This window comes from Panthera onca, chromosome B2, assembly GCF_046562875.1.
Source record: "Panthera onca isolate mPanOnc1 chromosome B2, mPanOnc1 haplotype 2, whole genome shotgun sequence".
Classification (NCBI taxonomy): Eukaryota; Metazoa; Chordata; class Mammalia; order Carnivora; family Felidae; genus Panthera; species Panthera onca.
In genome coordinates this window covers 136,284,507-136,310,465 of record NC_138343.1, presented here as the reverse complement: position 1 = coordinate 136,310,465, position 25,959 = coordinate 136,284,507, and the positions used below count along the sequence as shown (strand labels likewise).

The following is a 25,959-nucleotide window of genomic DNA, read 5'->3' as shown; positions in this document are numbered from 1 at the left end:
ACCCTCTGGGAAGCTGGGAGTGTGTCTATAGTGTCCCTTCCTTCACCTGACTGCTCTGCTTGGCACATAATAGGCTGTGATGCATGGTTGATAATTTGTTAAATGGGCCAGTCACATGAATTATTGTGAATTTCACAAGCTATGGCAGATGCTCCTACAATCAAGTTTACAACAGAGTGGAGAGGAGAATGAGTCCAGAAGAACTTGTACAGTGAAGAAGAAAACTGGTATAAACAAGTTAAAACAATGTATAATGATGTAAGCAAACTAAGGGCAGTTTGGGTTGCAGGGAATAAAGGAAACGCTCGTTGCAGCAGATAAATCTCGAGCTGAGTGCAGGGAGATGGGGAGCAGAGGGGACAGATTGGTGTGGAGGGAGCAAGCAGATGGGTTGCACGAGGTCATAGCTTGAATAAAGGTACAGGTGTGGAGTAGACAGAGGACCTGGCTGGGGAGAGGCAAGTGTTGGATGGATGAGGAAGGCGCTTTTGAGAAAGGTCTCGGTGCCTACCCAGTTTCAGGCCAACTGTGCTATGCTAGAGACCTCTTCTCTGCCATCCTCCCCACTTTTTCTGACTTTAGAGGTGCTTATCTTCGTGCTTCAGGAAACATTAAGCAAAGTTTAAGAGGCTCAGAGCCTCCTAATTCATTTGACAGCAACAAGAAATTTGTTGTTAGGTAAATTTCTCTGTATGTTTAGATTAAAACTGAGATACTTTTCAGACCATGAGCCAAAGAGAAACCCTGGAGCACATTTTGTAAATGTGTGAATAATTTCCTATGAATATATACTTTTAAAAGGCAGGAATGTAAGAGATGATGTTGAGTTCAAAATTAATTTAGCCATTTTTTATGGAGCTTCATAGTCTTAGTGAACACAATGAGAAACTTACATGGAGCGTAATAATACTAATCACAATAGTATATACCTCTTTGAATTATTCAAGCCCAAATCAATACATTAATATCCAGTAAATTATCATATAATTTTCTAATGTAAGGACTTTATCATGGCATATCATGTAAGTGAAAGATAATTTGGTGGGTACAAATAATGGAAAATGATCACAGCAATGTTCAATTACTTTTACGAGCCTTATTCATTTGTTTTTCTTAAGATTGAGAAAACTCCAGCACTACTTGCTGACTCAACACTTTTCAGCGTATCTGTGAAGTTAATTTTACTGTATCTGTTTCTCTGGCTAATTGATGTCTACAGAGCCTTCAGAGAGATAACACTTGAGATATTGGCTTCCATTCCTTTTCCAAACCTGCCATGAACTGCCCTACCCCAAGATCTTGCTCAGATCATTCTTCCTGCCTAGACTGACCATTCCTTCTCTTCTAATTTTAACCTTTTTTCAAACTCCATAACCCCTGTGATGCCATTGTTTGAGATCCTCAGGCGTCAGTATTTTTCTGTTCCTCTGAACTCCCATTTCTGTTTTGTCCAAACCATCATGTGACAGTGAGTTGTTCCTCTCTTCTTCCTCCCTCTCTTTCTTTCTTTCTTTCTTTCTTTCTTTCTTTCTTTCTTTCTTTCTTTCTTTCTTCTTCTTCTTCTTCTTCTTCTTCTTCTTCTTCTTCTTGTTCTTCTTCTTCTTCTTCTAAATGTTTGTGGCTTTATTTCAAGACTATGAGGCCCTTGGGTCACCTGAGTGGCTCAGTCAATTAAACGTCTGACTTCAGCTCAGGTCATGATCTCACAGTTCATGAGTTCAAGCCCCATGTTGGGATCTGTGCTGACAGCTCAGAGCCTGGAGCCTGCTTCAGGTTCTGTGTCTCCCTCTCTCTCTGTTCTTCCCCCACTCATTCTCTCTCTCTCAAAAATAAATAAACATTAAAAATTTTTTTTAAAAAGACTATATGAGACCCTTAAGAATTAAGACCATTTCTTTTTATCTCCAGTGCCTAGAACAGCTCAGTGTTCATAGGTACTATTAATTAAGACAAGACTTTAGGGTATTTGTTTTATGTCATAATTCTTATGTTCTTCTAAATGTAAAATAATGGCAAGGTCTCCGAATATTTTGAAAGTTAAGAAGATTATGATTGTGCAATATTTTTTGATTTAGGAAAACTGGTACTGGGTAAAAATGCTATGAGACACAAAGGGCATAAACTTCTAGTTATGAGATGAATGAGTTCTGGGGCTCTAACGTACAGCATGGTAACTATAGTTAACAAGACTGTATTATATACGTGAAAGTTGCTAAGAGAATAGATTTTTTAATTTATTAATTAATCAATTTAAAATTTTATTTATTTTTTAAAGTTTACTTTGAGAGGGAGCACATGCGCACACTTGAGTGGGGAGGGGCACACAGAGAGGGAGAGAGAAGCCCAAACCAGCCAGTGTTATCAACGGGGAGCCGGAAGAGGGATTTGAGATCATGAGATCATGACCTGAGCTGAAACCAAGAGTCAGGAGCTTAACCGACTGAGCCACCCAGGCGCCCCAAATTTTTATTTATTTTTCAAATTCCAATATCCGTAGCATACAATGTTATATTAGCTTCAGGTATGCATATAGTGGTTCAACACATTACTCAGTGCTTGTCAACATAAGTGTACCTTTAATCCCCTTCACCTATTTCACCCGTCCCCTACCTGCCTCCCCTCTAGCAGCCACCAGTGTGTTCTCTATATTTAAGAGTCTTTTGTTTGTTTGTCTCTTTTTTAATTTGTTCATTTGTTTTGTTTCTTAAATTTCACGAGTGAAATCATATGGCGTCTGTCTTTCTCTGACTTATTTCACGTAGTAGTACAGCCTCTAGATCTATCCATGTTGTTGCAATCGTCAAGATTTCATTCTTTCTTATGGCTGAGTAATACCTTAAATGCTCTGACAGCATACACAAAAATAGGAATCATGTGAGACGATGGATGTGTTAAGTAATCTTGAGGTAATCGTTTCGCCATGTCAATGTATATCACAGCACCACATCGAACACCTTAAACTTACACACTGTTGTAATTCAATTATATCTCAATAAAGCTGAAAAAAGAGAAAAGGGGACAAAAATTTATATGTTTACAATTGCTCACCAGACTTAGATATATCTAGGCAATAGTCTGTTTGGAAATACAGTTTGAAGGCTGCTGTTGTCATATAATGTGCCCTGAAGAGATTAATACCTTGCACCTGTGAGTGGACCAAGTCAAAAAAGAGGAAGCAGATTGACTACATCGTGTTTCTAGAAACTTTCTAAATTGAATGTCTTCAGGCATGAAGGTAAAGCATACTGATCTGACGTTACTTCAATCTAAAAAGAATTAGTTAAACCAGTGAGATTTTAGGCATGGGTAGTCATACAGAGGTGTCAGGATATAACTGTAAGTAGGAATATAAATTAGTTACTAGTCCTTGAGTGAGTTTCCGGAGTACTTCTGTCAAGTATGAAACCACAAAAGGAAATGAGCTTGGGGCTGTGTCTCATTTTAAAAGTTAAAAACTTCAGTTAAACATGGCATTATCCCACCGTTAAAGAGCAAGTCGTGTGTCCGTATTCCAATGGAAGCAGTTGATGAGAAGGCAGGAGTGATTGGGGCTGCCGGTGAGAGTGAGGAAGACACACTGTAAGTAAATGTTTCAGGGGAGGGTCGATATATAAACAGACTCCCCAAATGGTCTGTTGTGCCCGTGTACAGCCTTAGCTTATCTTTGTCCTGATTCCTGTTTTGCTTCGTAGATCTGTGTGTAATTCTAGTTGAGACATAAATATATCACCATTGTCATTGCTTGGTGTTTTTCAAATTGTCATGGTAAAAATATTCGAAGTAGAAAAGGATGTATTTCCTGTTCAGCTGCCTCAGGCTCTGGAGGTTTTAGCTGGTTCTTGCCAGCTGTTGGCAATGCAGTGCGTGTGTATACCCTTGAGAAAACATAAATATGTGCTAAGCTGATCACGAATTCGAGGGTTTCGGCTGAACCCAAAGACAGAGAGGGTAATGTTCACTTATCATATAGCCTGAACATCAGTGTTACAAACCAAAAGGACAATGCCGTCTCCATTTTGAATGTAAGTCTTTTGAAACGCTTTTGGTGGCACTTTGCAACCACTGCCTGTGGTCTACCTGTTTCTTTCCTCTGTTGCTTTAGCATAAGCAAATGAAAGCAGTGCTTTCATGGTGTGTAAGAAACCCGAGAGCTTCTTAGTGGTCTTACTGAATACATGGGGGTCAAGGAGAAAAAAAATACTAAAAATTCAAATGATACCCTGTAGTAGTAGCAGCAGCAGTCGTATATTAAAGGCCAGCTTTCGTTAGATCGTTAGTATGTACCAGTGGCCTTCTTAAATCATTTTCTTGTTCGTATTCTATTATGAGCCTGCTGTATTCCAGGACACGTATCAATGCTTGGCACGTAGTAGACACTTGTTTACTGCAAACAATAAACACTTGCTTAATGAAATTTGGAACAGACGAAAATTCATTTATGATGAAGGAAGTGAGGCTTAGAGATGACAAGTGACCTTGCCCTGGTCATATCCTTAGTAAGGGATAGAGACTGGGTTTTTGAATCTCAGCTGCCTCTGGATATTTGATCGTAATGTTATATTGCAGCCTGTATCAAAGACTCCAGCTTTGCTGGCTCTATCTCATACGGACTATAAGCAACTGCCTCAACTTTGTCTAACCTTCTCTTTTCTTATCTTTGGAATGGGGGTAATAAAACCTACCTCTCAAAATCGTCTGTGATGTGGTGATCTTCCTTGCAGATGTTGAGAAAAGCCCTGGAATTCATCCTTGCTCGTGGCCAAGATTTGGGGGAAAAGAAAAGGAGGAGCTACACGTAGCAAGACCTATTAATCTTAAGTCTGAAGGGCAGGGGTTTTTGCCCTTTTCTTAGAAAACAGTTGCTTTTGGAGGTCCCAATTACAAAAATATAGTTTCAGTTTGGACATCACTTAAGACAGAATTTTAATGACCAGCCACACTCTTGACTCTGATGCTCTGTGAATGAGAAGGAAAAGTTCTTCACCAGAAAATTCCAAATCTTAGCATTCCAGCAGAAGATCGGAATACACTCTGCTGTCAGAGTTTGAGAGGGAAGGGATGCTGGAAGGATCATGCGCTTAGCTGAATTTTAGCTCCAAAAATTTTTAACCTGCCTTTTCTTAGCCTTTTCCATTCCTGCCAGTGAATTTACCCTAAGTAAATTCATTTCTCTTTGGCTGTTCTGTATTTTTCTGCCTCAAAGAAAACAATGATAAACTGACTTGTACTATTGGGGAAACACTCAAGGGATTCATCAGTGTCACCCTACCCAGAGAAACTTTTGTTTTAAAAGCTCATAATTAATTCAAAAGACTGAATTTGTGAAGACTGACATTTCATAAACTATGTGAGGTTATGGGGCCCACTGTCTAAGCAGTTCACTCTGACTAGGCCCAGCCCTAGCATAGGGAACCTGGTCTCAAAGCCTAATTGTTTTCTTAGGTGTAGAATCATAGACATTTTGGGTTTTGTGGGACCTTGACTCATTAACACAGCCAACTACAGGCAGAATTGCTAACTAGAAGTATATAGCACCTTAGAAACTATTTTTATTTTGATTTTTTAAAAGGAAATTGGTTTGAAGTGTATCACAAAGTGAAATGGGTTGATGGATAAGGAATATATGTATTAAAGCAAAATGGAACAAAATGTTAACAGTTTGGGAGTTAACAATAGGGAACATGTTATGAGTGCTTGCCATTACAACTCTTTCCACTTTTCTGTATGCCTCATGTTTTTCATAATAAAATGTTAGTGAAAAAAAAGAAAATTGAGAGGTAGGTGCGTAATGTAATGGGATGACTGATAGAATGTCGAGCGTTATCAGCACGAGTGCGTAGAACATCCATAAAGAAGGATCATCTCATTGCCACTCAAATGACGTGATATTTTGGTAACAGGTAGTTTAGCCAACTAAAAATATTCCTTACGATCTTAACCAGCCCTGCAAAAACAAGACTATTATGATGTCAGAAAATTTTTAAATTCTGGAAGGGATCACTCTAGACCCACAGATAAGGAATGGGCTCCTTGTGTTTCTAATGCAGAAAGGGCTGTTACAACAGCCCCATTCAAAAATGGACAAGGATTTGACTAAATAGTTCCCTAAAGAAGATACACAAATGGCCAAGAAATGTGAAGAGATGCTCAACATCATTAGCCATCAGAGAAACGCAGATCCACATCGCAGTGAGATACCACTTCACGTCCACTAGGATGACCAAAATCAAAAAGGCAGATAATAACAGGTGTCGGTGAGGATGTAGAGAAATGAGCCCCCTGTTGCTGGTGGGAACGTACGCTGGCACAGCCACTTAGGCAGGCCATCTGTAGCGCCACCGTGTAACCTGGCAATTCCACTCCTAGGTATATACCCCTAAGGCCACTAAACGTGTGTCCCCACACACACTTGGACACAAGTGTACAACAGCAGTATTACAGTAGCCAAGAAGCAGAAACAACCCAAACATCCATCAGCAGTTGAGTTGATAAATAAAACGTTGTCTATCCACACGATGGAATATCTTCAATAGCTAAAAGGAATGAAGCACTGACCCATGGTACAACATAGATGAACTTTAAAAACATGCTAAGCAAAATTGTATGGTACGTGAATTAAATCTCAATGACGCCGTAATGCAAAAGAAATAGAGAAGGAAAAGACACAAAGGTTAATAAATAAGACAGAAAGCAGGAGGGAAGTAAGAGAACTTGTCCAAAGTAAAAGGATTGGTATAGAGCTGAGCCACAAGGGACCCGTCCTCCACTTCTGACCTCTTGCCACTGTGTCATCTGTTCCAATCTCTCCAGATACCTGAGATTCAGTTCTTGCTTCCTTTTTTCTTTCCTCCCTTCTTTTCTTCCATTTCCCTTTTCTTCCTTATTCTTTCCTTTCCTTTTCCCTTCTTTTATCCTTCTTTCCGTTTTTCTTCTCTCCTTTCCTTCCTTCATCTCCTATCCTTTCCTCTCTTTCTTCTTTCTACTTTCTCTTTCAATGAAAGTACATTAATGATGGTGTAGAATCTCTACAGGGAACCAATCACAGTGTGGGGCTGGGTTGTTCAGAACCTTTAATGAGTGAATGTGCATGCGTCTAACTCTTCAGGAGGCAAGTACAGGGTTGGATCCCCACCCTCCCCCCTCCCCTGGCATTTAGCAGCGGGTCCTTGTTGTGAAAAGTGAAAACTTGCTGGGGATTCCCTCCTGGCACCGTGTCCCAGGGAACAGTGACCTAAAGAGATGCACAGCTAGTGCTTATTCCAGTCCACCCAACTGACTTTATTGGCTTTTTTCCTCAGGGTACAAGTTCTGCTCTCATTATCCCTTTACATTTTCTCCCATTGAAATTTTTCAGCTCTCCTTAAGGCGGCAGCAAGTGAGTGAGAGATTGAATGAATGGGCTGTCTTCAGTGAAAAGAACAAGGAGCTTTGCGAATGGCTGACCCAGATGGAAAGCAAAGTTTCTCAAAATGGAGACATTCTCATTGAAGAAATGATAGAGAAACTCAAGAAGGTACAGGATGCATGGCTACATATGTTTTCACTCTTCGTGACGCTTAGGCATACTTTTAGTAGGTATAAAAAGATGGTCTTACTCATTATGAAATTACTTTCCTGTAAAAGGAACACTATATTTTAAACGTTTGATCTTTTTAATATGAAATAAACTTGCATGGAAAGGCCTCTTTTACATACAAAATATATGGATGTGATGAAGTTAATTATCTGCTGGTAGACAAATGTTCAGTATTTTTTGGCTTTAGCTACCTGTTCAGAAGGAATCATTTATGTATATTGCTTTTGTGGTTTTGTTTTTGTTTTTAAAGAGGTAAAATCACTTGAGAGAAACCAAAAGAAAAAATTCTTAGGATTAGTTAAACTGGCATTTTCTCTATAAAACATAATTCAGAGACAGTTACAAGAAATGAAGACTTCCTGAGAATTTTGCGTCATATTATTTTCAAGTTGTGTATAACTTGCATTATTTTATACATTCATGTGACATGGATGTTTTTCATGTCAGTGTAGGCTGATCGAATTTACTAGCATTGAAAAATGTTTTTGATGAGATCGGTGGTGCTTTTACATTATTTTTGGACAATGAACCATTTTTACTTTTGTTTAGTTTATGTTCCTTGTTAGCACATATCACTGCCAGGTTTACGGTGTACTTTCCCTACATATTTGTTTCTTATCCCTGTACAATGGAAGCCCCACTGGATTATAAGCTTTGCCGGAAGTGTCTTTGTCTATTTTGTTCATTGCTGCATCTCCTGACCCTGAGCAATGCCTGCCTTCTCATAAGTCCTCAGTCACTATTGAATAAGTGAATTATAGCCTCGTTTGTCCTAAAATAAATGTAAATAGTAGGAAAAGATATCTTTCTGCATGCATACACATAAAGAGAAAAAAAAACTCTAATGTGTCAGCATGCGATATTAATAACCTTATAGGCCTCCACTTAAGATAGAAAATTCTGGGGGCTCCTGGGTGGCTCAGTGGGTCAAGTGTCCGACTTCAGCTCAGGTCATGATCTCACGGTTCGTGGGTTCGAGCCTCGTGTCAGGCTCTGTGCTGACAGCTCAGAGCCTGGAGCCTGCTTCGGATTCTGTGTCTTCCTCTCTCTCTGCCCCTCCCTCGCTCTCTCTGTCTCTCTCTTTCTCTCTCTCTCAAAAATAAATAAACATTAAAAATTAAAAAAATATATATATATATATATATAATTCTAGCAATAAACATTTGTATATTTGATATTGTAAACCTTTAAAATGTAGACTAAGATAATACAGATTTCATTTTACTATCTGCCCATACCTTTGCCCTTTGATAGTTTCTGGATACCAGATAATGCTCTACTAAGCATGATTAATGTCTTATAGGTATTATGGTGAAGTTTGCCATAGAATAAATTTTGGTTAAGTGTGTATCTATACTCTCATTGATTTTCTTCATGAAATTTAAGGTAGCGTATTTTGGGGGTGTGGAAAAAAACTATCTCTTGAACAAAATACAATGACAATTTAAAATTTAGAAAAACGTTAGTTTTTCACATAATTTTGTTATACTATCTGGCACAATTCAGAAATGATCTTTAAAATATTAACTATACTATTCTTATATAAAATGAGTTAAGGGATATAAAAAGAAGTCTTTATGAGCTTTCCTCTTGTGGTGTCAGTGCATCTAGTGTTTTGGTCATAGAATCCCACTGTATTGAAGTAACATAAAATGGAGGACAGGTGCGTTGGGGTTGCTGGGCCTAAAGAGAGCACTCAACACTGAGATAGAATAAAATTGCACTGGCTTCTCCCATTTCTTTGGAGTCTTCTTGCTTCAGTAACTGACTTGAGGGGATAACCTTATTGCCACACTAACTTTAGATCAAGAGAAAGTTAAAATATCCGTGGCCCTATAATACCTATCTTTGTGTATTATTTTGCTGAGATAATATTTGCTGCATGACAGGAGTTTAGCCCAAAATTGAAAACGGTGATTCTAAAGATTGGCTCATGTCACTGTGGCATGAGTAAGAGGATCGTTGGTCAGGCAGTGAGAGTTGGAGAGGACAGGAGATGTCCATTCATCATCACTTCAACCATACCATTCAGTGGACTTTCTCTCGCATATGGAGCCAGTGTTTCCTTATCCAATACAATTTTTAAGAGGAGTGAGTGCAGAAACTGGGTGAATGAAGAAGATTGGAGACCCACTGATCCTCTAAGACTAATGGTTATCATTCTTGTGAGTTAATTTGCCATGATTTATGTGTTGTAAAGTATTGACATGATATAGAGGATAGCTCTATTAAATGAAGGTATTAATTCTTAAAATAATCTGCACAAATAATTGACAGAAGCACATATATGCTTTTACATATATATACATATATGTCAGTTGTACATATATAATTGCGCAGACACACACACACACACACACACACACACACACACACACACACACACATCTTCTAAGCCTCTTAGCAACTATTTGTATGAGGATTGATTCTAAATATAACACCAGGTTGGTGATTACAACAATAAGATATAATTTCCCAGCATTAAAATCTTTCAAGTTTTGTCTTTTATATCTATGTATATACTGTTAACTGCTTTTTAAATGCCCATTTTATGTAAAAAAAAAAAAAAAAAGCATCTCCATCCTCTTTAAGACCATCTCTATGAAAATTCAATCGAGAGTCTATGTACATACTGAAAATAATAGGTTTAATTCTTGTGTACATGGACTGTAATATACTTGTGTACATTAATTCTTGTGTACATGGACTGATAATCACATAGTATTCTTCCTGCCCAAACTATTTCCAAGCAGTGGAAAACTGTAATTATCATGTTTCTAGTAGAGCCAGCCTGAATGCATTAAGACAATGATTTCTGACCTCTGTGATTGCTATTTATTATGCAGGATTATCAAGAGGAAATTGCTGTTGCCCAAGAGAACAAAATACAGCTCCAGCAAATGGGAGAACGACTTGCTCGAGCCAGCCATGAAAGCAAAGCCTCTGAGATTGAATACAAGCTTGGAAAGGTCAACGACCGGTGGCAGCATCTCCTGGATCTCATGGCAGCCAGGTACAAAGGATTCTGGTCAATAGGACACATGTATGCAGAATTTTAAAGCATTTGGTCCACCTTTCATTACAGTGAATCTTCCTCTGTGTTCTTTCTCCCCACCGTTTTTAGGCTTTTCTCATAAATGTCACTTTCATGAACTTTGAAATTCTCCTTCGTATGTAATAAATTCAGTGGTGTTGCCACTTAGCTTAAAGTCATATCAAAACAAAACCCATTCTCAAAAGGAAAATTCTGTATTTCAGAGCTTCATGGGTATTTAACCTTCTATGAGGAAGGAAGTAAAACTGCTGGCTAGTATCCATGGAGGGTATTTTTGTCTGCAATAAGAAAAAAAGTTATATATATATATATATATATAAATGTATATATTTATATATGTACATATGTGTGTACATATTTATATTTGTATAAATTTATATTTATATAAATTATATATTTATATATGTACATATATATGTATATATACTTATATACATGTATATATACACTTATATATATACGTATATATGCTTATATATGCTTATATATATGTACTTATATATGCTTATATACACACACACACACATTCCTACTATATTTCCAATTAGCAAAATGTGGGAATAAAGCTAATTATTGCCACTCTGCTTAGCTGTAGAAATAATCTGCTGCATTATTATAATATTGTGTTAGGTTTAATAACTGTAATTGTCTGCCTTGTATCTGGGAGGAATATTCAGTTGCTGCTGGAGAAGGGCAGGGTGAAGAAAAGAGATAAAAGTAAAGAAATTAAAATATATAAGGGTCTTTATTAATAATATAAAAGTCTGGTATAATTAATGAGGCACTGGGCTATTTGTTATAAAGGGAATGACTAAAGTAAATGCTTTATTTGAGGTGAACTTGGCTTCATGTTGGATGCAGGTTCCATGAGGGCAGGCATCTCTGACCATTCTATCCACTGTATGTCATGACCAAGAACAGCGCCTCAATTTGGGCTCAATAAATATTTAAATGAATGAATACTTGAATATTTAAATGGGTATTCTTTTTTATGGCAGTTAGGAGATTTAGAATATTACAAATGCTTCTGATTCACAGACATCTTGGATGTAACCAACAATACACTTTTTAAAATCTGGGTTCTTTTCCTTAGCCATGCTGCATGAATTTGGACCTGAAATAGTGCCTTTTGAATACTGTGTGCCCACAAGAATTGCATATGGTCATGGCAATTCCATATGTTGATTTTGGAAATAACTAGCATATTTTTTTCCACAGAGGGAGTTATCCAAGAGAAGCTAATTTACAAAGATGAGATTATAATTTATGCTAGCAACAATGAAACAAAAATGGAATCAATGTTGATCAGTTTTCAAAATGTTTAACAACAGCACTGTGATGGCTAACATTTATTGAACCCTTAATTTGTGCAGCGACCATGCTATAGGCTTCATACGTGTCTTCTCATGTTTTGTTCACCGCACCCTTTGAGCTGGGCATTATTATTGTACCCATTTTCCTGATACAGAGGCTGAGGCTCAGGCTTGTCCATGGCCCCTCACATGCTAAGTGGCCTAGCCTGCACTCTCTGATTCTACAGCCCATGCTCTGGAGACTATATTATGCTGTCTGCCAAACTTATGACTTCCTTGTCCCTGCTCTAAAGAATGCAATTAAAAGGAAATTAGACTCTGTTATTTATTTCAACAATCTAGTTTCCCAATCCTTTGTAAAGTGCTGACATCAGCTCTGAGACATTTCGAGGCTACAAAGACAGAGGTTCCTTTCCTTGAGAAGTTCATGGTGGGCATAGAGACATGCAAAAAGAAATCCAGTAAAGTGATGAGCTAAATGCCCGGGTAAAGGTACTACAAAGAAATGGAAATGTACGGTTCAGCTCACCTACTCCAAGTATTCCAGCGTATGTAGGTTTTAGAACCCCACTGCTATGTTTAGCCTCACTTCTCAGTCCGTGATAACCAAATCTTATTTCAGAAGGACAAACTGAAGCTCTTTATTCTATAAATACCCTTCTTAGGGAAGCCGCCCAGTTGGTAAACATCCCTGGATTTTTTTGGTCAGATTATGACTCATGGGTTAGCTTACATTGCCATGTAATCCAGTTAAACTAGTTAATGTTCTTTTCTCATCTTTAGTGGCTCAGTGGTATGGAATATGGGGGATACACTATGTTAAAGATGTTTTAGATGGAATCTAATATAAGTTAATCATAAGCAGCTAGTTTAGTGTATGAACTAAATTTACATTACATCAAATGAGGTAGGTGGTTTCTCCTCAAAGTCATGTTTATGTATAACTTTTCTGTTGTTCAAGTGAGGATTTTCTAGGTGTTATTTATTTTTCCAAAGATACACTAGTAAACTTGAATCAATCAAATATTTATAAAATATACGTGCTTTATACTACAGTCACTAAAACACTCATATGTTTCTACGGTTGTAGAGTCTTACCATACACAGATGCAGTTCCTACAGGAGATTCTGTCGATATGCTGTCCATTTCTTTTTGCCTTCTTCTGATGTGTACCAGCTGATGTGCTCACCGTTCATTTGCTCTAGAGTTTAGTGCCACACTGGGTTCATAGTCTCCTTGAAGCCTCTCCTAAATGACACTTGGCCGTCACATTTACTTTCCATTTCCTTGTTTATCAGAGCCTCGGGAGGACACAGACCAGCTGACCGTTCCCCACACCCATCTTCAACTATGACCTACCAGCTCAAATACCAAGTTTCTATGGTTCAGTCTCATTCACCACTCTTCCCTCTTCCAACTGTTTTCCTTCCACACTGATTCATTAATGCAGAACACAACTTAGTTGAGCCTTTTGATATTTCTGTGCTGTTTTGGTGTTCTTGTGGGAATGGAGAGGTTGTTGCTGAAGATTATATTTTCAGGTGCATAGCTTTCCTGCTAACAGAAACAGGAAAAAGAAAAGAAAGAAGATGCACTGCTAATAAACCTGTTGCATGCAAATAGAATGTATAACTTTGAGTCAACTTCCTATCACTAGTGGATTAGCTTAAACCATTCTAACACAAAATAAATGTGTTTTGCATTGAATTTTTAAACTGTCACTAAGAGTTGTCAGATTTTTAGGGCAACAAAACTTGCTTAGTTATTTTTAGGTCTTAGGGGATAATGCTCTAGTATCCTGACCATAGTTTCTAGACCTGCTCAGTTTAATGTAGCAGTCACTAGCGACCCGTGGGTCTTTAAGTTAACTTAAATGGGATATAATCAAGCTATGGTTTAATTTTCATTATAGTCAGTTGTGCTAGTCATATTTCCAAGGCCCATTTGCCATATGAAGATAATGGCTGCCTTATTGGGAACTGCAGATACAGAACATTTTCTTCATCCCAGAAAGTTCAGTTGCTCAACACCAGCCATGACAATTGGCCAAAGCATTTCTGAGCCCTTGGCTTTCATTAAGAGTCAACATAAGAGGGGCACCTGAGCGGCTCAGTCACTTGAGCATCCAACTGTTGATTTTGGCTCACGTCATGATCTCATGGTTCGTGGGATCATGCCCCACGTGGGATCGTGGGATCAAGCCCCTCCGTACTGACAGCGTGGAGCCTCCTTGGGATTCTCTCTCCTTCTCTCTCTGTCCCTCCCCCTCTCACATGCTCTTTCAAAATAAGCAAATAAACTTTAAGAAAAAAGAGTCAGCACAAGAAACAGTCATTGATGTAATTTCTTTAAAACTGTCTGCTGGGATTCTGGCTCTCATTTTGTCAGTGAACTCTGTGAAAAAACCCACATAGCAGTTGTTCTAGAGTTCAGCACTAACAGGAAATCTGTCTCTTAGCATTAGTTGTTCAGTGCTTTTTATAAGAGACAATGCATTATTGAACTTTCCCCATTTTGGTATCTAGGAAGGTCAGACTTGATGTGTGCTCTGTTGTAATGATGTTTGTTGTTTGTTTGTTTGTTTTTTTTTTTTTTCATTAAATCTACTCTCTAATATAAGGATATTGCTCTTCCCTCTATCAAACCTAAATCCCCATCACCAAAACCAAAGCACACTTTAGTTATTTGGCTCTTTTTTCTTTTCAATAACATCTTCATTGAGATCTAACTCACGTAGCATACAACTCATCTATCACAAGTATACAGTTTAGTGATTTTTTTAGCACATTTAGAGACCTCTGCATCCATCATCACGGTTAATTTTAAAACATTTTCATCACCCCCAAATAAAAGCCTTAATCACCTTCTTCCCCTCTACCCTCCCTCCTTCCGTGGCCCCAGCAACCACTAAGTCACTTTCTGCCTCCACAGGTTTACCTGTTCTGGACAGTTCATATACATGGAATCATGCAATCTGTGGTCCTTGGTCACTGGTTGCTTTTAAGTTTGCTTGGCAAACTTTTGCACAAGACTATCTAGTAAATATTTTTAGCTTTGAGGGCCAAACGGTCCCTGCCAAAACCCCTCTGCCATATCATAAAAGCAGCCTTACACAGTGTGGAAACCGAAAAATAGAGCTGGGTTCCAATAACATTTTATTACCCAAACAGGTGTCTAGCCATAGTTTGCCGACACCAGCTCTAGGGGTGTAAAAATGAAAAGAACGTGGTGCCTACCCAAGTAAGAGTATAAAGCAGGTATACATGACGCCTCACCACAGGCCTTCCTTCCATCTTCCCGCCCGCTCTCTTACCCCCATCTGGCCTGGCCGCTCCTGATTGTTCTTCATGTTCTTCCTGTTCTTTGGATTAGGTGAGATTCTTCTTACCCTGTCAGCACGCTTTCTGTACTGCGCTTAACAGAATTTCCCTCTACTATAATCAGTATCTCGTGTGATCAGTTGTTTGCAATTCCTTTTCTCTCCTAAGATGTAAGTATGTCCATAGCAAAGCCGGAACCTAATATAGTTCTTTGCACATAATGGTCACTCCAGTAATTGTTCAGTATCTCTAGTCTAAGACATAGTATGGCAAGTGCCATACATGCAGATAGGAATAAAGCAGAGCATGGGCTTAAGGCCTCCACTGCTTGAAATGTTTCTGCTTCAGCTACGCTGAAATGTTAGGCAAGTTACTTACCTTCTGACTACCTCAGTTACCACATGTGTAAAAATGTATTCGGAGCATCGCATGAGACAGTACCTTAGCACTGCCAAGTGCTCAGGGAATGACGCTTTCTCAGCCCAGAGGGAGTTTAGAGGCTGTGTAGGTAAAACGCACACGCAGTGCAGGGAAGGCTTGGTCAAGTTGCGGCAGCTGCCCCCAGAAGGGATTTGGAGTTCCACCCACACTCGAGGAAAAAGAAAACTTGATTCTTGGAATCTGTGGCTGGCTTTATCTCAAGGTGGCCAATTTGGAAAACTCTGGCCAGGATCAGGAATGTATGGAGGCAGCAAGCACGGATACAATGCAGAACTAATCAAGAGGCCCGAGTCTAGTCCGCCTCGTTCTGCCTGTGTGACCCAGGGCTCGCTGCAGAAGCTTTCTGAGCCCTAGACTCCTCATCTTCAAAATATTCATAAGAATAACTGCCATAGCTCCAAAGAGGCAATGCCGGAGAAGGACCGTGAATACTATAAAATGCCACATATGCCAGTCTCGTTCTTTTAGATAGCTGCAGAGTATTCCATAATATAATATAATATAATATAATATAATATAATATAATATAATATAATATAATATACTGTGTATAATATATAATATATATAATAATATATATAATATATAACATACTATGGTTTATCCAATATTTTCCCCACTGATGGGCATTGATATTGTTATCATTTTTTGCTATGACAGTAATCGTGTCTTTAAAGCCTTGCTTTATATTTCATTTGTTGGCACAAATATATTGTCCTAATGATAATGAGCATGGGGAAAAAATTTTAACCCATGAGGAGAACTAAATAAGGTAAAAAGGAATTGAACTAGGAAAATAACGGCAGTAAAAGTTTTCAAAGATCTCAAGTTTTCAGGAATGTTAGTCATAATCAAGAAAAAATAAATTTCCCTAGTGTTACGGAATCATGGCCTACGTATCTCTTTAACCAAAGCTTAGATGTTTCTATTCCTGATTGTTAAAAATAATAAATTATAGGAGTGATTGTTTTATAAAGAATTCACAGTAAGATATCTTTATTTTTAAAAAATTTTTATGAATATAATATATTGTCAAATTGGTTTACATACAACACCCAGTGCTCATCCCAACAAGTGCCTTCCTCAATGCCCATCACCCATTTTATCTTTAAATAGCAGGATTTGAAAAGTAATTTTATTAAAACTAAGTCGTCTGGACTGTATTTCTTATGTAAAATGTAAGCTTGCTTCTTTTAAAAATAAAATGTTTCTGTTTTAAAAGCAATTATCTCGCATAACCAGAACCAAATGCTTTCTTTTATTTTGCAGTTCCTCTTATAGGCCTTTTAAAAAGAACTTAGAAAATGTTCATTATTATTTTTGTATTTATATGTGTGTGTATATATACCTTGATCCAAAAAGGTTTTAAAGCAGCCAGCATTCACCACATTTTTTTAAATTCCCAGTAATTAATAATTTGAGAGGCTATTTTCTTTAAAAGCTTAAATTATGAAATTACTATAGATTCAGTGCAGAAAATTTGAAACTCTTGAAATCCACAAAATAAATTTATCTGAATCCCACCAAGCCAATGAACGGATGCTTTTTTTTTATTACCTTAAAATGAAAATGTTATTTGTGTCGCTGTACATCATTATTTTTAAAAGGACAAAGGTTTTGAATATTAGGGGAAGAATACTATTTCTTCAGGTAGTCTTTTGCTTCAACAGTCTATTCAAAAGTGAAGACCAACTCCTTTTCTACTGAGTATCTTTTCCATTCCACCTTCCCAAACAACCCCTAAAACTCCTACTTACACCATTTAGCTCGCCTTTCAAACAGCAGACAAAAAGAAGTTGCTCTTTTTTGCTACTGCAACGGGCCGCGCTTGTGGAGGTTTTGTTTGTTTGCATTTGGGCGATTGATCTTTTTCGAATATCCTTTCCAACTTAGCAAACAGCCCACAAGAAGAGTTGACTGTTCTTCCAGAATGGCAGTGTCTGCAGGCCAGCCTTATTTTTGATATCCTTCTTTCTTTAGAAAGCCTCCCCCTCCTTTGCAGATTACACTGAGCCTTTTCCCCTTCTTACACTCGTGGCCTACATTCCAGGAGATCAGGCCTGGCACATGGTAATGAATGTAGGTTTTATTTAGAAACATGACCACTTGTCACTGCTCAGTGTCATATTATCAGGCAGAGACCTACCAACATTTGTTTAGAGTGAGCGTTTTCATACTTCCATACGCAGACAAGGGGAAGCTTTCATCCCCACGCAGGATTTAGCCTTTTGCTCTGCAGACCTAACTTTTGCAAGTTGGAAGCTTCATGGTGGTGGCGGAAGATCTGTGTGCCCTGAGGATGGCAGAGGACGGCTGTGTGGACTCAGATCTCCCAGAATGTAACTGCGATGTCACAAGGCAGGCATCTCCTTGAGTTTCTTCCATTGTGCATAGCTTTCGTGTTACGTGGGGTTCGTAGGATAGATGCTGGATCTTTAATCCATAATTGCTTTTGCCAGTGTTAAGTGGAGATGATTTGGTGTTAGGAGCTCGTTGGCCGTGGACTCCCAAGAGTTATTTGTCGGTTTGTTTTCTTGTTCCCCCTACTGGGCATGTGGAGCCGGAGGGAAAGGTTAATGAACTTGGTTATGGCTTGGTATTCCAGTTGTCTCTGGACTGTATGCGTCATACGAGGGGTATGGCCGAGGCAGAGAGGCTGAGACACAGGAAAGAGATTCAGAAGGAGACCCAGTAAGATGATCCACTTGGTCTATCATCTGCTATTTAAAGGATGGGCTCCTGATGAAACTGAAATTCAGTCTTAGCCAGTTCCCAGCTTTGTGGCTGAAAGCTTTCCCTTTATTAAATAAAGATCTCATATTGCAGGGGCCCAGAGGGTTTTGTGTATGAGAAAAGCCATTTCTGTATAGGCTTGCCAGTAAGTTTTGGTCACTGACCAGTATAAAGGTTTTAAAACATACGCCAAATGGAAAAATGTATGTCGAAAATAGTAATTCTGTGTATTATGCAAATATTTATTTCATGATATTTTTCTGTTAGAATAACGTTATATCAGGAATTTTAGCTTCATTAAAAAAATACTATTCTTGTACCATAACATCCTCCAAATAAATTCCTATTAACGAATAGGATTTACTAATGGTGCTTTTGGTTCTATTATATTTAGAATATGAAATTTTGTTTTTGCTTTTGTTGATGGATCTACTAAACTAGGATGAAGGAAGATAGTGATAAATACATACATGTAACGTGTATATGTGTATATAGATATTCGTGCAACAGTGTTCAGACGCTGGACGACTGGTTTTAGTAGTAGAACCCTTCTGAAAAAGGGTGAAGTCCTGTGAGGCACACTGGACTGTGCAAAGAGACCCATCAGCTGCAGGGATTTACAGATTTACAAGACTTTTGCTAAACAACTTACCCAGACTTGTGACATCGGCAAACATCCATTTTGAATTATAATCCTGGATGCTACCAAAAGGAATGTTGCTCAAACTTCTTACAGTGATAGATGAATAGAAATATTGTGACACTTTACCCAAGGATTTCCTTTAAAGAAATAATGGAAAAAAGATGGGACATTTCTTACCAAAGAATGACTCATGTCCTGCAAATACCGCGTTTCGTAAGGTCAAGGAAGATGTATGGGGGCTTTACTACCCACTTCCTCTCAGCTCACATCTGCTCCCCCCAACACACACACAATGCATTTTGCTGTTTGTAGTCAAATGCATGTTTTAAAAAATGAGAAAGCAAAACTACTTAAATGCTCACCCCCATTGACTTCACTAAGATTTACACATTCATTTGAAAGAGGAACCTGTCCCTAATGGACTATATGAACAAGCATTTCCATGTCACGATGCCCCTGACATATTGCACACTAACTGCTCTATGGGAACTCATTCAATATTATACAAGATTACTAATCTTGTAAATTATTTGACTAGTGTAGACAATATCTGGGGGAACAGTATTTACTCACATTCTTTTGTGCCTTAGATCTTTTGATAATTTTGGTAAATGAATTTTGAACCAAGGGGATGAATGAATTTTAGTACTTGACAGACCATTCGCAAACGTTGGACTTGGAAGATTTAAGTATGCGTTTAATATCAATGAAATTAAAAATAAACTGTGCTAACTCAATAAAAGTCTTTTACTTAGGTAGAATACTAATTATTAACGCTTATCAGGCATTTAAGTAGTGCCCAACTTTGTGCCAAGCACTGAGTTTAGTACGGCAGGGGAAGGGGAAACCCCAAAGTAGAAATTCACAGTTCCAGCTTTCCAAGGAACTTAACGTGGGGAGAGGAACTTGTGTATAAATAATACCAGGGAGTTAAAATAAGGGAAAGAAGGAAGCAAGCACTGAATGAGGTGTTCTTCCAGTCTCCAACTCCACACGAAACCCTGATGATATTATGAGGTTGCTATAAAGCATGTGTCCCAAAGCATGGGCCGCGTTCAGCTACCAAATCTGAAGACAGGAAGCTGGTCAGGTGGGAGAGGTTCCCGAAAGGACTTTCTTCCAGAGATAAAACTGGGACAGACATCTCAGTGCAGTCTCCTTGTGTTTATTGACTGTAGACTGTCCTCTCAACCTGGACCACGGAAGCAGGATGGCCAGGGCCGTGTTAAATTCCAAGCCCGTGCCATGGCCATTGGTAATGTGCACCTACAGCTTTGTATCCAGTAGCTATTCTAAAACTGTTATTCACTGGCTGACAGTCAAGTGAGTTTTGTCTTATATGTGAGAAAATGTGAGTAGGTTGTATGTAAACATTCTTGGAATTATTATTGAAGGTCAATACCTTGGACTTCCCTGGGGACAGCGTACAATTTGTATTTACAAAAATAACTAGAGAAGTCTTAGCTTGAATAGAATTATGAGTCATGATAAACAGAGAGAAACACATGTTTTCTGTTTCCTATCAATAGAATGTATTGTGGCGTATGAACATAATTTTTAAATACATATTTTTTCCACGCAATGTAGGTAAGATTCCTACATTTTTTTCCATGCATACATATTTTTTCCATGCAATGTAGGTAATGTACCTAACAGTACCTTTACAAACTGAAAATGTTTTTCAAATATAGGTATTGTAATAATTAATGAAATACAGGTATTATTATTAATAATTGGCCATAGTGAAAATCCTTTTAAAAGCATTTGTGTGACAAAGAGAAAAGTGATTACATCATGACTAGATTTTTATTTGAGAGAGAAACATTGGCTTGTAAACATTCTATTTATAATGGAAGTGGTGATATCAGTTTTAAGTAATTAAAAATAAAGGAAAATGCTGGGGCGCCTGGGCGGCTCAGTCGGTTGACCATCTGACTTCGGCTCAGGTCATGATCTCGGGGTTCATGAGTTCAAGCCCTGCATCAGGCTCTGTGCTGACAGCTCGGAGCCTGGAGCCTGCTTCAGATTCTGTGTCTCCCTCTCTCTCTGCTCCTCCCCCACTCGCACTCTATTTCTCAAAAATAAATAAACACTAAAAAAAAATTTAAAGAGGAAGGAAGAAGGAAAGAAGGAAAATGCTGCAAAGACTTTGGTTATAAGACATTTTCTTCAGAGCATGGCTCTTGACCAGAGCAGCTTCTCAGAGTCCTCCAAGGAGGAGTTTGGAGGAGGTGGGAAGAGAGTTGGCCGGTGGCCTCTGTGCTTTGAAAGCACCCCTAAGTGATCCTGGAACAGCCCCTCGCTTGAGAAGCCCCTCTCTGCTGTCTGAGAGTAACAGAGCCGAGAAATACTTGATGTCTCGGGGTGCAAGTCCTCCGTCTCTGAGAACATTCTTTATCGATTCCTGCCTCGGAATATGTCACATCCCTGGAGTTCTGCAAAGTCCTGTTGCCGATACCTCTTCAGCTGAGCCAAGTTGGCACCTCAGACGTTGATGTATTTTGCTCATCTGCATTCGTCTATGTTATAAGCAGCGGCAATAAGGTGACCCCGTTTCCTGAGCTTCGGGGAGCACTCGTGGCCTGAAAGCAGAAGTGAATTTTATTTTTTTTAATGTTTATTTATTTATTTATGAGAGGGGTGGGGCAGAGAGAGAGGGAGAGAGAACATCCCAAGCAGACTCCGCACTGTTGGTGCAGAGCCCGACGCAGGACTCACACCCACAAACTGGGAGATCATGACCTGAGCCGAACTCAAGAGTTGGATGTTTGACTGACTGAGTCACGCAGGCGCCCCAGCAGTGACTTTCAAATATGGGCTGAACGTGAAATCACTGACCGTGTGCTTTTCACTCCCGTCTACCTTTTTCTTTAGCGCAATCTGGAAACTCAGCCGTGTCAGGCCCGCACCAGGGTCTCATTAATGGATTTTTGCTGCTAGCTATTACTTGATAATAATAGAGCTGAGAAATATTGCCTGTGGCCCTCCCAAACCCCTGCTTACAGCCTGACTCAGTAGGAAAACACCTTCAAAAGTACCCCTGCCCTTGTGTCCTTGACCATCTACTCTGCATCCTTGTGCCATCAACTGCTTTCATCTGTCATTTCTCTCCTCCTTTTTCCTTCGGTCATTGGCTTCTTTCTCACAAGTTCCTTATTCTCTGCTTGAAAACATTCCAGAGTTATTCCAAATATTAAACTGCATTAAACAAAACAAACAAATCAATGTTTCCTTGCAGCCAGATCGTTCTACAGGTTTCATACCATATTTACTCACCTTTACTGCCTGGTTAAAAAAAAAAAAATTACCAATACTCCTTTACCATAACTGTATTTCTTTAGCCAAATGCATTGTGTTTAGGTCTTTTTAGGTCTCATTATACTATCCTGCTGTCCATTTGACCTGAACTTTAGTGTATCTAAGACTCCCCTGGAGTGCTTGTGAAAAGTGCCAGTTCCCCGGCCACACCCCCAGAGGTTCTAATTCGGTAGAAGTGGATTGGAATCTAGCCAGGAGTCTGCATTTATCCATTTATCTGAGGCCGACCAAGTGAATCTAATCAAGGGGGCATTCAGATCACTAACCAACACTTCTTTTTAAAATTTTGTTATTGAATATATGTGACATGTACCATTGTGTAAATTTAAGGTGTACGATGTGTTACTTTGATACATTGATCTATGATAGTGTGGTTGCCCCTGTAGCGATAGTTATCACAATTCATAATTATTGCACAATTATTGTTGTCTTTGCTCCTTTACTGTGCATTAGATCTGTACAGCTCATTTACTGCTTGTTGTAAGTTTGCACCCTCAAGCAACATCAGTCTTACCCCCGCCCCACCACTACCACTCTTTCTTGGAGTTTTTCCTGCCTTTGGTTTCATGCCCCACTTTTCCTCGGTCACCTTCTTCCTTTATGATTTTTTTTTTCTTTTTTATATCTCTGATTCTTCCTTCATGAGCCAGCCTTTTAAAATTCATTCTCTTCATCCATTCCCTTTCAGGGTGAAATACATCCTTTCGTTGGGCCTCACTCTGTGCCAATAATACCTAAAGCAACCCTGGCATAAACCCTGACCTTTCCTCGACACCTGTGAACTACACTTCTATGCATGTCTACCCGACCCGCAGACTCGTCATATTGCAAACTTCCTGCACCGTTAACCCCGTGAACTTGTTCCTCAGCCATTCCCTCGGAGACGGCAGCATCCATATAATCACATCATTTTTAACTCCTTCTGCCTCCCGTCATGGCAGTTCATGAATTTAGCAATCCCCACCCCACCCCTGTCCCTGGCTCCCCAAGTGCAGGCTTTTGATGTAGCTGCTTGGGTTATTCTGTTTACTTCCAGAATGGTTTTCCATACGAGCCTCACTTCAAACTCACATACTCAAAATCAGAACTGATCCTGTCATTCCTGGGCTAATACGTCTTGGCCACGTTCCTGCTTATCTTTAAAGTTCGCACAAAGCCAGTATGGTGTCACAGCAGGCCTTTTATAATCTTAGCCTATCCATCCGTCTTGCTTCAGCACAACTACATCTCTCTTCGGCTTCTCTTCCCACCACCCCCACCCCCCAGCCCCCACCCCCCCTAGCATTATGGCACTCTGCCTCCCATATCTCTGATTTTCTTTCCTGTGTTTCCTAGGCCAGAAATCTTCTGCTTGGCTAGTATCCACCTGTCAAGATGCAGCTCAAATGTTATTTCTTCAGCAAAGTCTCAGCTCCTCAATGGCTGGGATGAACCTTCAGTCATCACTGTATTTCTGTCGCCTAGCTCCATGGCTACCTAGCATCATAGATGTTTGTAGAAAGAATAGACCTGAACCAATGGAGACTGAACGAGCGAATGAATGATTACTGAAGACGGCCAGACAGAATTGATTCCTCCCTATTTATTAGCCAGGGACTTGGTTCATTAGTTTAGTTCTTCTCACACTGTGTTATGTTTCACTGTTGACATGTCCAGCTTTCCAGTCAGATCGTGCATTTCATAGGAAAATAACCAAGTCTTATTTATTTTGTCTTCCCAGCATCTTACACATAGGATGTCCACACAGGATTGTTAGATAAGTGGCAATCTTAAGCAAACTGGTTTTTACTTCTTCCTGGAAAGAATGGGAAAACATTTTTTAAAAACATACTGTGTAGAAAATACTGCATTGAACTAGGCTTTGCAGGCGAAGACTAGATGGTGGTCGGCCCTGGATCTGCCCTCTGCTGCTTGTAGCCCAAAGGGTCCTCGGTTACCTTTAACGAGATCTGGCATTAAGTGCGCATGATCGCTCACTGATCATTCGTCTTAAGTGTGCTTTCTTCTTTTAGCTGAGTTTGCCACAAGGGTGCTGGAATAAATCCCACCAGGGCTGGAGTAGTCAGAACCATGAGTGTGTTATCTGTTTTGGTGCCGACCATTTGGAAATGTTCATTTTTTGCTCCCAGGTATTCTTCATATTAGTATAAATTACATAATTTGTGGAAATAACAATTTTGGTGACCACCATAAGGTGACCACCATAGTAACCTGTTACTATAGCTATGTTGAACATCATCATAGCTGACATTTATTGAATGTTTCCCATATACCCTGCATCATTCAACTCATTCAGATCTCACACATACTCTTCCTTTACCTTCATTTTATAGAGATGAGGAAATGGAGACCCAGGGAGGGTGTACAACTGCCCAAAGTCACAGCCAGTAAGTGGCTGAGCTGAGCTGGACTTTGACTTTAGGCAACTTGGCTTTAGACTGAGTGCTCACTTTTGCTCACAAGGGAAACTTGAGTGGGGCCTCTCACTGAAGGTGAAGTCTCTCCTCTGCCCACAGGGTAAAGAAGCTGAAGGAGACCCTGGTGGCCGTACAGCAGCTGGATAAGAACATGAGCAGCCTGAGGACGTGGCTGGCTCACATCGAGTCAGAGCTGGCCAAGCCCATAGTCTATGATTCCTGTGACTCGGATGAAATACAGAAAAAGCTTACTGAGCAGCAGGTAAAACTTAAATCAACTAAAGGAAGTAAGTAGGCTCTTGAACATCTGTGCTCCTGGCCAGGATACAGAGGTGGATGTGAGACAGTGAATGAATCGAGAAGGAAAATCAGGAGGAAGCTAGACAGAGGAGCTGCTGAGAAAGGGGAGGGAGGCTTGGGCATGGCAGGTGTTTGGGGCAAATAGGTCCCACGTCACCAAGGAGTTAAGTCTTAAGAAGCTATGCTATCTTAGGGGTTAATGTCATTGGTCCACGAAGAAGACATCCTAAACTGCTTGGGTTGCAGTGATGTCTCCATAACAGAGCAGGCAGTTTTGTTTATTTCTGTGTAGGGCACTAGCCCACCACTACATGCATAGAAGGGAGCTTTTTTTTCTGCATTTGGTGTTTGAATACAGATTACAGTGCATTCTTAGAGTTTTTAGAGTCTAAAACAATGGTTTTGCAAGGAGTGTTCCATGGCCTACAGAACACACGCTGTAATTTTACCGTAATGTGTGCATCAAAGGCGGTACACCACACTGGCCTACAATACACCATCCGCCAGAGTAAAAAAGAGTGACCATGAAAAGTGAAAAATGCCCGCATAAAGGATTTTTCCCTCCTACTCCCCTTCGTTGTTCTTAATAAGCACAGCAGACTCCAGTTGTTGGTAGAAAAGACCAAAAATCCCCCATAAGAAATATTGCTACTCCATGCCTTTAGATTGTCCTCGAACATTCTGTCCACGCTCTGGTTACTTCCATTACATTTAGGCCATTATAGCCAAGTTGCTTAATTTAAAAATACTACAAAATATAAACAGACCCATTTATCAAATCTTACAAAATAGTCTGTGTGCTTACTTTATTTCATGAACTATTTAAAGCAGTGCAACTAGGT

The 25,959-nt window shown here is 39.4% G+C and overlaps 1 protein-coding gene across 18 annotated transcripts in view; it reads left to right on the top strand.

Annotated features, from left to right (window-relative positions):
* Positions 1-25,959, top strand: part of SYNE1 (spectrin repeat containing nuclear envelope protein 1) — a 470,951-nt gene that overhangs the window by 400,950 nt on the left and 44,042 nt on the right. For 17 of the 18 annotated variants that reach the window (XM_078447468.2, XM_078447476.2, XM_078447472.2 and 14 more), the window contains 3 exons: positions 7,355-7,513; positions 10,423-10,589; positions 24,917-25,079. In XM_078447468.2, coding sequence (XP_078303594.2) covers positions 7,355-7,513; positions 10,423-10,589; positions 24,917-25,079 — 489 coding nt within the window. Of the gene's footprint in view, positions 1-7,354; positions 7,514-10,422; positions 10,590-17,830; positions 18,065-24,916; positions 25,080-25,959 lie in introns of those variants that run through there. The other variant, XM_078447484.2, reaches the window with a different exon arrangement.